The sequence below is a fragment of the Camelina sativa genome, chromosome 9 (genome assembly GCF_000633955.1).
Source record: "Camelina sativa cultivar DH55 chromosome 9, Cs, whole genome shotgun sequence".
In the NCBI taxonomy this organism is placed as follows: Eukaryota; Viridiplantae; Streptophyta; class Magnoliopsida; order Brassicales; family Brassicaceae; genus Camelina; species Camelina sativa.
In genome coordinates, this window is record NC_025693.1 from 132,206 (window position 1) to 143,416 (window position 11,211).

The window sequence follows — 11,211 nt, forward strand, 5'->3', positions numbered from 1 at the left end:
CACTCGATCGAGTGCTTGCTCGAATTCATCCCCAGAACTCTTGTTTATGATTTGTAGTTGTCCTGTCTTATCTCTAGTCTCATTCTATTTGCATTACTGTTGCATTTACTTATTTCCCTGTTCAGTATTGTCTTGCATTGGTTCATTAGCATAGTTTCTATTTCTGTTCTAGATTCATTTTAGTGATAATCATTCTGTTCCATTTACATTCAGCATCTAGTTCTAGTAGTTTTACTTTCTGCTCATTACATTTCATTATTAGGATTGTTAGTGACAAACATCCTTTGCATATTTGGCTTAACTTAGGCTCATATACACATCCTGATTGTTCACAACCCTCAGATTGGATTGACACCTCTTGTACTACAATTGCATAAGGGGAATTGAAACACCCTGCCATTCATTCATTTCATATCTCACCATTGCATACATCCATCAATCCATACCACTAACAAAGTGTGTTTCACCTTGCTAACCATACTCTGTTTAGGAGACCAAGCTGTATTGGGAGGCCTCTTTGGGTGTGCCTTCTCATACAGCCTGCCTAATAAGAAGCAATGGCGCACTGTCAAGGGTTGAAACATTCTCACATGCATTTGCGTGTCCAACCTTAGTCCCGCTAAGTAAACGCTCACCAAGTATTCCTCCGACAGATTCAACCTAATCTTAATCAGAGTGAACTTCTGGTGGTAGTCCACGATTCCATCAGTTTCGTGTAGCTGCTTAAGCTCAGCCATGGGATCATCACAAACATCCTCAAACTGCTCCTTTAACAACAACACATATCCCTTCCAATCATATAGAACTTCCAAACCGACCCCAGATTGTATGAAAGAGTGATGCCAAGCTGCTGCGTGACCGTCGAAATGAATCGCAGCAGTCTTCACTTTCATATCATTCGGAGTGAAATCTATTCCAAAAAATTCCTCAGCCTTAAACAACCACTCCTTGATTCGAGACCCATCAAACCGAGGAAAATCGATATTTCCCAACCTAGTAACCCCACCATAGTAGTATTGAGCTTCAGGTCTTACCTGTTCAGATCGAACATCTCTCCTTGCTTCCCTGAGCCCCGATCCTTCAGCTACGGTTGGAGAAAACGCCGATCCGTCTGGTTTTGCTTTCGGAGAAACCTCTAGTGAGATCTGCACCGATTTCCCCTTCACCGACGCATCCAATGATGGTTGAGTCGTCACTCGCCTCAGCAGCTCATATAGTTCCCTGAATCGTTGTAGAGTCTCCTGATGATGTTCGTCAACCTTAGCTTCCAACCGCGACATCCTTTCTTCTAGCAGATCCTCCTCCATCACCAGATCCACCATTTCTGCCTTCATCGCATCTCCCGCTTGAGATCTTGTTCCAACCATCCTTGATCCGAGAATCGTCTACGCTCTGATACCTTTGATACAAAATAATCCACAATCGCACAAACACACCAAGAATCACCAAACAATCGATTGAGTATTCATAAAACACTAATCGAAACGCCAGCTCCCAGATTGGGAGAAACCCAGCAAAATATTTTTAAGAGTTTACAAATTTTTGATAAGATTCGATGATGAAAAACAAAAAGAACAATCACATGGTTTTAATGTTTCCCTCAACGGCTTCTTAGCCGCTTTATCTCGACCCTCCATGTGTACCGCTTGAGATAAGCCGATTCTTTATTTGATTTCTTCTCACGTGCCACCCACACGTACGGTTATGTATCAAACTCATAAACTTTCAGTATGTTAGAGAAAGAGAGACATAAGTGGTTGTATACCGATCATCACATTGCTTGGATTCATAAACAGTCTTTTCTTGTAACACCCAAGTGGGGAAATACTATAGCGCAGTCTGTATAAAGACTGTTTTCGGTTTCAAGAAAAGGAAATGTGTCATTGCAGCCCCAAGTACACCGATCATCACATTGCTTGGATTCAAACATCTATAGATCTTTGCCAGCTCCGTTGTTTTATCCGGTCTGAAAACCTCGAATCCAATTCCCTCAGCTTGTTCCACCAAAATACTCTCATTCAGTATCTCCCTCGATCCGTTTCTCGACAGAATCACTAGTTTCGTGTTATGAGCCAAAGCCTTAGCCTTAGCTCTAGCAATAGCACCCGTAGTTTATAGTTCAAGAACAAAGAGAATTGAAAGCTTAACTTCCCATTAACCCAAGCCTCTTTCTAGAGAATTAGGTTAATTGTTTGGAAGATCCTTTCTTATTGATCTTTGAGTCTCCTTATAGAGGAAAACCCTTACAACCGACTTATGCTAAATAAGTTAAAATACCAAAACCTTAGTTCAACAATAAAAGGAAATCTTAATAACCAACTAACAAGAGGCTTTCGGCTTCTTTCTTTGGTAAGTAATCCCAAAGCGTGTATCATTACTCCCCTCCTCGACTAGGAGCTTGTCCTCAAGCTCCAACTCCATATACGCTTCATACAGTTTGGATGCCTCTTCCCAAGTTGAATCTTCTGCAGCATCTTCAGACCGTTGGACCAACACTTGTCGAGAGCCGCCACGCAGCCTTGCTTTGAGGAGTTTTAAAGGTGTTGGCGGAGCCACTCGGCCGTTTAACACAGACGGCAAAACAGGGCTATCACTTGGTATAGTGCCCTTATGCTTCTTAAGCAAAGAAACATGGAATACACTGTGAATTTTGTTCCATCTGGTAGACGCAACCTATAAGAGACCGAGCCGATGCGGTCCAACACCTGAAATGGCCCATAATATTTAGGGGACAACTTTGTGAATGCTTTCTTAGCCACCGTTAACTGTTTGTACGGCTGAATACGGAGACAAACCCAATCACCAACATTGAATTCTATGAACCTATGATTACTATCATAAGTAAGCTTCATCCGTTGTTGAGCTTCCAACAGTCTCTCGCGTGCAATTGACAGAAACTCGTCACATTGCTCCAATGCTACATCGACCGCATCAACCTGTGAACTGCCCGCTGTATAATCCAAGAGTCGTGGTGGTTCTCGTCCATAGACCACCTGAAACGGTGTAGCTTTTAATCCTGTATGGAATGAAGTATTATAACAATATTCGATCCAAGGGAGCAAGTTGAGCCACTGTCGAAGCGAGTCACCCGTAAGGCATCAGAGATACATTTCCAATGTTTGGTTAACAATCTCTATTTGTCCGTCTGATTGAGGCCGATAAGATGTCGTAAAGCAATGGTCTGTTCCCAGAAGTCGGAATAACTCACGCCAAAACAAACTTTGGAAAATTGGATCTAGATCTGTAACTATCGTTTCCGGAATTCCATGAAGCCGACAATATCCCGAAAAAAAACTTGGGCCACGGAGCTTGCAGAGTAAGGGTGACTTAGTGGAATGAAATGTGCATATTTCGAAAACCGATCAACCACAACCAAAATAGTTATTTTTCCTGAAACGTTTGGCAAGGCCTCCACAAAATCCATGGAAATATCAGACCATATTTGTGTTGGAACTGGAAGCGGTTGAAACAACCCTGCTGGTTGTAATGTTTCCCACTTATTTTTTTGACAAACTTGACATTTGCTAACAAAATCCTGAATAGTCTTCTTCCACCCTTTCCAATAAAAATCTCGTCGAATCCGGTCCATTGTTTTCTGAACTCCCTCATGGCCAAAATTGTGAAACACGGACACCACTTCTTTAACCAACTCAGAATCGGATGACAAATAAGCACGTCCTTTATGGAGAATCAGCCCATCACGAACTTCCCACACATCTGAAAATTCCCCCAGAATAACCTTATCCCTTAATTCTGCAAGAGATGGAACATTTTCTACTTCAGCTTTTAACCTTGCAAAAAGTCCTTTAGATGACCGTGATAATGCATAGACAACACATTCTTCCTTAGGAGGTTCCTCACCGTGTCGAGAAAGGGCGTCAGCCACCTTATCAGTTTGTCCTTATCTAAACTCCACACAGAAATCAAAACCCAATAATTTGCTAACCCAGTGAATCTGTGGTGTTGTAGATAACCTCTGCTCCAAGATGAACTTAAGGCTATAATGATCCGTTCGAATCAAAAAGTGATGTCCCTACAAATATGGTCTCCTATTAATTACCGCTTTAGCTAATCCAATTAGTTCACGCTCATAGGCCGCAAGCTTGAAATGCCTATCTGCTAGCTTTTTACTGAAAAATGCAATCGGATGGTCTTGTTGTTGTAAGACTGCACCAACACCACTTCCCGACGCGTCACACTCAACCACAAACTCCTTAGTAAAATCGAGAAGAGCTAACACCGGCGACTCTGATAAGGCCTTTTCAGGGACATAAATACTGCTTTGGCCGTGTCCGTCCATGAAAACCCATTCCGGCGAAGTAACCCGGTGAGAGGAGAAGCGATTATGCCGTAGTCCCGTATAAACTTGCGGTAGTATCCAGACAAGCCTAAGAATCTCCGAACCGCTCGAACTGAAGTCGGTGTGGGCCAGTCACTAATGGCTGCAATTTTGGCTTCATCAACCTTCATGCCTTCACCCGTAATGACATGTCCCAAATAACCGACCCCTTGTCGGCCAAAAGAACACTTAGCTTGTTTCAGCAACAACTGATGCCTACGTAACAGCTCAAAGACCGTTCGTACATGACGTACATGCTCATCTAACGTCGGGCTATAAATGAGAATGTCATCGAATAAAACAAGCACAAACTTTCGAAGCTCATTTTGAAACATGGAGTTCAATAGACTTTGAAATGTAGAAGGAGCATTAGAGAGTCTGAAAGGCATTACTAGGAATTCGTAGTGACCATGGTGAGTCCGGAACGCCGTTTTTTCAACGTCTTCCTCGCACATGCGAACCTGGTGGTATCCCGAGGCAAGATCTAGTTTGGTATAATAGCGAGCTCCATGTAGCTCATCCAAAATCTCATCCACCACTGGGATCGGGAACTTGTCCTTTATAGTAACCTTGTTAAGGTCTCTATAATCAACACAAAAACGCCATGTCTTATCGGGTTTCTTTACTAGCAAAACTGGTGAAGAAAAAGGTGAGGTGCTTGGTCGAATGACACTATTCCAAAGCATCACAGCACACTGTCGCTCAATCTCATCTTTCAGCAAATGCGGATAACGATACGGCCTACCCGCTACATGGTTTGCACCGTGAATGAGACGGATTCGATGATCACATTGTCGTTGTGGCGGTAACCCCGTGGGACTGACAAACAAATATTGATATTCCACTAGCAACTTAGCCAACTTTTCACACGTGGTTGGAGCACGAACCGGTTGCAATAGTGTGGACGCCGCAGGCTGATGTGGTACTTGGTGGCTCTCAACAACCCTATTAGTGGTAAATATTTCGGGTTCCTCTCCAAACCAACTGTCTAACTCCTCTTCTGCATTTCCAATAGCATGTAAGGTAACCCCTTGTTCTGACTTCGCGGGAGTTTCACTGAGCCACTTAACGAGATTATCCTCATGCTCAAATTCGATTGTATGGGCTGGACCATCCCATATGACACACCCAAGAGCGTTGAGCCATCGAATACCAAGCACTACATCGAATCCTCCGAGAGGTATTGCAAAGCAATCCGTGATGAAACGGTGTCCTTGTACCACCATAGGAAGCCCCTTGCAAAACCCGTCAACTGGACATTTTCCTCCATCGGCCAAAGACACCATCCGGCCTGGTCTTTGTTGTATGGGAATGCCCAGTTCCTCCGCAACACTACTTTTGATAAAATTGTGGGTGCTGCATGTGTCTAATTGCACCCATCCCGTCCCCTTTGCAATTTCCGCATTCACCTGAAAGGTGCTCCCTGTTTTATCGCCCTTCATAGCATGAAGAGAAATCTCCATATCGCCCTCCTCACATGAGTCATCCACAGAGTCCTTGTCGTCTTCAATGGTCTTTATATGGAACAAAATTGGATGACATTTGTGTCCCAGAGTAAACACTTCGTCACAATTAAAACAAAGTCTTTTTTCTCTCCTTTCTGCCATCTCCGAGCTGGTTAACTTTTTGTAAATTTTCTTTTTCGGTAGTGGTCCTTGTCCTTCTTAATTTGGAACCAGCGTCTCTCCCTCTTTAGCCCCAGTAAATCCACGAGCTCCCATAGTAGGTCGAGTTGTTGGTGTCACAAAACGTGATGGAGGAGCCAGATGTCCGCCAAACGTACGTGTTCGTCTATCCCCTTCAATCTTATACTCATTGTCCCTTGCATATTCCATAGATTCAAAGATTATTTTGGGGCGGAGATACTCGACCTCTTTCCGCAAACTGTCTGTTAATCCCGCACAGAACTGCCAAAGCTATTGATCTCCAGTCAAACGTGTTTGTCGTCCCAAGCATACCTCGAACTGGTTGCAGTATTCATCTATTGTTCCTGTATGTCGAAGGTTACATAAGTCTCCCACTGGGTTGACAGAATCTGCCTTCCCAAACCTACTCTTGCAGACACGTTTGAACTCGGCCCACCCAATACGATGTACAACTAGTCGTCGTAAATATTGATGCCAATGGTAGGCTTGACCGGTTAGCACAAAGCTTGCTTGTCTGACTTTAGCATCGTCGTTGAAAATTCTCTGATCTTCAAAGTAATCTTCACACTTTTGTAACCATTCCACGGCATTAGTGGTACCATCGTATTGGAGGAAATTCAATTTTGGAAGGTACTACCGTGAAACCAGCTGACCCCGACTTGTCTCCCATACCTTTCCTAAACTCAGATTGATCACTAGGAAGGAAATCAGAACCAACACCTTCAGCTATTTCTCCAATCTCTCGTACCTTCCAGTCATGGGTGGATCTATAGAGGAGGAGGGTGGGGCATGTGCCCCATACTAATATTGAAAATAAAATTTTTGAACACTCGTCGTAATTGTTTGTTAGGTCAAGTGGTGCTTGGTTCCATAGTAGAAGTTGAAGATAACAAGTTCGATACACATATTTTCTTCCTTATTTTAATACTTCACTTCTTTCATGTTTTTATATTTTTCTGATTGGTTGTATTGTATGTTTTTTTGCTTTCACTTAATTATTTATATACCAAAACATATTGATTCTTTAGTATTTTTTTTTACAATTTAGTCTTAAGTCGTTAATGTAAACCAGTATTACTATTATCTACGTTATGATGTATTAAATAAAAATTATATTTAGTAAATTTTTGATTTATTATATATATTTAAAAATAAAGAAATCAGTGAAATGGTATTCTTCGTAAATGTTTTTTTGTAATGTTTAGATTTTAAAACCTCATATTTTAAAATATATGAGATACTACAAATAATAATTATTAGTATTAAAATTTTCATATGTGCCCCAGGTTAATATGTCGTCTGGATCCGCCACTGCTACCAGTCACCACCTCCATCAGTTTGTCGGTGCCCTTGCTCTCTTCCCACAAAACGTCGTGCCCAAGGTCCCCCTGAGTAAGAGGGTTGATGTCCATAGGTTGCGTTCATCTTAGAGGCTGACCCTATACCCTCTCTTTTTTCTTCCTGTATGGTGGTAAACTGGTCTTCCACCACGTTTTTCTTGCTGGGTTGAACAACCACACATTCACGACCCTCCTCTGTTTTCGTTTGGTTCTTGCTGGGTTGAACAACCACACTTTCACGACACTCCTTTGTTTTCTTGTGGACTGTATTTGCCATGGCGAGGGTGTGCTCACGTAACTCTTCTTGATTTGCCACCGTCGACGCTATCACCGCTTGTTGTATCATGACTGTCTTTTGGATAGATCCCAGGGTTTCTCCCATGGGATCCATCCTCTCCTCAAAGTCCCGCTTCATGTCTCTTACCTCTTGTGTCAAATCCCTCAATGCTTTCACAACCTGCGCAACTTGAGCAGCTAAAGCTTCGTTATCTCCCATGGTTTCGTTTGGCTCTGATACCAAGTTGTTATGAGCCAAAGCCTTAGCCTTAGCTCTAGTAGTAGCACCCGTAGTTTATAGCTCAAGAACAAAGAGGACAAAGAGAATTGAAAGTTTAACTTCCTTTTAACCCAAGCCTCTTTCTAGAGAATTAGGTTAATTGTTTGGAAGATCCTTTCTTATTGATCTTTGAGTCTCCTTATATAGGAAAACCCTTACAACCGACTTATGCTAAATAAGTTAAAATACCAAAACCTTAGTTCAACAATAAAAAAAAATCTTAATAACCGACTTGCTTTGGGCTTCTTTCTTTGGTAAGTAATCCCAAAGCGTGTATCATTTCGGTTTCTTGAACCCGTCGTCTCCAACTCCTTTACCAGTCTTGTTCACTGACTCGAGTTTTTCCTCTTGAATCAGTCCACGGATGTGAGCCCAGTAAGCTCGATCCAACACATTTCTGAAATCAAGAATCGTTTTATTCCCCAAACATCAACGATGAAGTAGCATTTAAAATGACCAAATCTCCAAAGATTTCATTAGGAGAGGTTGCTCCTTAATGGTCTCCTGTTTCCCAGTGGCCAGTGCAAGCAAACTGCAAAACAAGGCACGATGGGATAGGACACACAAGCCAGGGGACACATAAACAAAAACGGCACGCTGTGCTTTGGTATTGTACATAAACGTCACGATGTGCTTTGGTATTGTACATAAACGGCACGCAAACCATATGTTTACCTGTATATAAATAAGTATATTTAGAGCAAGAGAGAGAAAATTGCGAGACGAACCGAACCGTCGTCTTTTGTTCTCAAAAAGAAGCGAAGCCAAGCCAAGCCCTAGCCTAGCGTCTCCGTCTTCCCCTATCTGTTCCTTTCCTTAAGGTAAGCTCTCTCAGATTTCAGATTCTCCTAGTTTAAATCAAGATCTGACTTGGCCACTCACGGATCATCATCGATCTTTAAGATCTGTGTTCCGATTTCTCCGATCCACTAAATCGGTTGATCTGTTTTCTCGTCTCTAGGTCGCTTTTTTTTCGTCTCTTCCATGCCCAGAGTCTTATTATCGTATACTTTCTGATGTTTGGATGATTCTAGTGATATATATTATGCCCCTAAATATGAGTTCCCCCTCTTTTGCAGATTCGTAATCTGTTTGTTGTGGGATTGCCTCTCCTCTTTGGTTTATCATAACCTCTCACTCGCATCAGGTAAGAAGTTTGGTTTAGATTTAGTGAGGCTTATCGTTTTAGTTTCAAAGCTTATCAGCTCGCCTTTTGTTATTATGTTGGAATAACCTATAATAGCAACAATTGTAGTTTTGATCCCTTCTAGATCATCAACAAAACATAATTTGTCCCTTCTGGATTGACTTTTTAGTTGTTTGATTGAAGAGCCTTTATGTATGATGGAATGCTTTTACCCTAATATAATAGCAACAACTGCAATTTAGCGTAAAGTTTGATTTTTTTAATTCCTTGTGTGCTCTGAATTATAGTTATTCTCTGTGCTTTGGCTCTATTTATTGGCCTCATGAACCGCTCGTTTGATGGAAGAGCTAACATTGTTTTTTCTTCTCTTTTGTGAGATGCACTTTTGGTTATCTTCATACCAAAATGCAGATTTTCAGTTGCATTTTCAATCCAAATGGACTGCAAGAAGTTCATCCAGATGGTCGAGGAGAAGAAACGAAGAGTTCTAGAGAAGCAAGAAGCTCCTTTGAAATGGGAGCAGAAGCTAGAGGCAGCTGCCAATGCTAAAGCGGACTCGGACACCAAAGTAAAGAAGTCAAAGGTGGTCAGTAAGAGAAAACAAAGAGGTGCGTCTGAATCTAGCTCAGAAAGTGATAGTAGCTCTGAGGTGAGAAGAAAGTCTAGAAGATCTCACCATAAGCACCGGAGACATGCACACTCTGATTCAGATGACAGTGATAGGAGGAAAGAGAAGAAATCCAGGAGACAGAAACGAAGGTCCTTGAATCCAAGCGATGATAGCAGTGATGAGTATAAAAACGGGTCAGAGGATGAGCTGAGGATGAAGATAAAGCACCATCGGAGGCACAAGTGGCATAGCTCAAGAAAGACTTGGGATGACGACAATACCGAAGATGTAAACAGAAGACATTTAAAGCATCACAGGCGCAGTGAGGTGGTCACTTCAAGTGATGGTGAGGAAGACAGTGGAAGAAGAAGGCGAGGCAAATATAATTGGCACATCAGAGGTTCAGCTTCGTCGAGTGGCTCGGAAGATAGTGGGAAAAGTAGGAAGAGAAGGCATCGTTGGGCAGAGTCTTCAAGTGAGGACGATGGAGCAATAAGAAGGAGAAAGCATAAAAAATATGACAGAGATTCAGCATCCGAGTCTGATGGAAGAAGGATATCAGATGAGAAAAGCGAGCACAACTTGGACAAATGAAAATGGAAATTGTATTTGTTTTTAAATTCACGTCATAAGATCAGGATGTTGTGGTAACTAAACGAGCACATGAGTTCTACTCAGATGTTGGGACCCAAAGATGATGAATATTCTGTTGAATTACAATTGTTGTAGCACTCTGTCTCTCTTCTTAGATTTTCGTTTCACATTTGTCGCAAGAATGGTTTTTGGTTTGATTCCTCATGTTGCAAATTATCTTTGATCAAATAGGCTTGTTTTATACTCGGGAATGATGCAAATTATCTTTGAACTTCCCTCAGCAGGTATTCATCCAGATTTTGAATTATATCCCCCTTGCTCTTTTAGGTCTATTAATTTGTACATCCAAAGAAGATAAACACTTTGGGTACCAAACTGTGGTCTAATATGCATGGAAAGTGTAATATAATATACTCTACAAGATACATGAGTGAACAACTAAGTTTCTCAGCGACCTGTGAGCTTGACCATCCATGCACCACCCAAGTAGAGCCCTAGAAGCGGTGTAGCTAGGAGCATTTGAGTGACAGGGTCTGTCGAGGGTGTGACTACAGCTGCTGCAACCACGGCACCTACCACCACATATCTCCAAATTGAAAGCATTTGATCTCCTGACACCACCCCCACTTGTCCCAGGAGTAACTGAATGACTGGAACCTGTAAACCAACAAGAAGCAGCAGGAAAGTTCCAGGTGAAGAAGGCTAAAAGCAATGTTTGAGAACCAAGTATATATTATCATGGGCCACATACCTGGAAAGAAAGGCCAGTGCTGAACATAAGCACTAATACAAACTCGAAGTACTGGTCGATAGACCACAGAGATTCAACCACACCTTCAGCGTAATTGACAAAGAAATTCAAGGCTGCAGGGGTTAATACCCAGTAGGAGAAGGCAAGTCCAGCATAGAAGAGCAAGGAGGAACCAAAGACAATTGGCCCCAGAAACCTTCTCTCAGCCTTGGTCAGGCCGGGAAGGAC

At 42.2% G+C, this 11,211-nt stretch overlaps 3 protein-coding genes across 4 annotated transcripts in view; 1 reads left to right on the forward strand and 2 right to left on the reverse strand.

Annotated features, from left to right (window-relative positions):
- The window catches only part of LOC104714861, a 4,552-nt gene extending 3,185 nt beyond the window's left edge, over positions 1 to 1,367 (reverse strand). The window contains exon 1 of the mRNA XM_010432334.1: positions 468 to 1,367. Coding sequence (XP_010430636.1) covers positions 468 to 1,367 — 900 coding nt within the window. The remainder of the gene's footprint in view (positions 1 to 467) is intronic.
- On the forward strand, positions 8,584 to 10,477 carry LOC104710015 (CAX-interacting protein 4). 2 transcript variants are annotated; one of them, XM_010426541.2, is made up of 3 exons: positions 8,584 to 8,702; positions 8,961 to 9,028; positions 9,406 to 10,477. In XM_010426541.2, exon 3 carries the CDS (start codon positions 9,465 to 9,467, stop codon positions 10,230 to 10,232), a length of 768 nt encoding a protein of 255 aa, XP_010424843.1. In that variant the 5' UTR covers positions 8,584 to 8,702; positions 8,961 to 9,028; positions 9,406 to 9,464; the 3' UTR covers positions 10,233 to 10,477. The 2 variants fall into 2 exon arrangements, with proteins under 2 accessions (XP_010424843.1, XP_010424844.1); XM_010426542.2 differs by having other exon boundaries at positions 8,585 to 8,702; positions 9,440 to 10,399.
- Positions 10,520 to 11,211, reverse strand: part of LOC104710017 (sec-independent protein translocase protein TATC, chloroplastic) — a 4,772-nt gene continuing 4,080 nt past the window's right edge. The window contains exon 4 of the mRNA XM_019230370.1: positions 10,520 to 10,889. Coding sequence (XP_019085915.1) covers positions 10,680 to 10,889 — 210 coding nt within the window. The 3' untranslated portion in view covers positions 10,520 to 10,679. The remainder of the gene's footprint in view (positions 10,890 to 11,211) is intronic.

Coding starts and splice junctions, on each gene's coding strand:
- LOC104710015 (XM_010426541.2), top strand. CDS start 9,465: ATGGACTGCAAGAAGTTCATCCAGATGGTCGAGGAGAAGAAACGAAGA.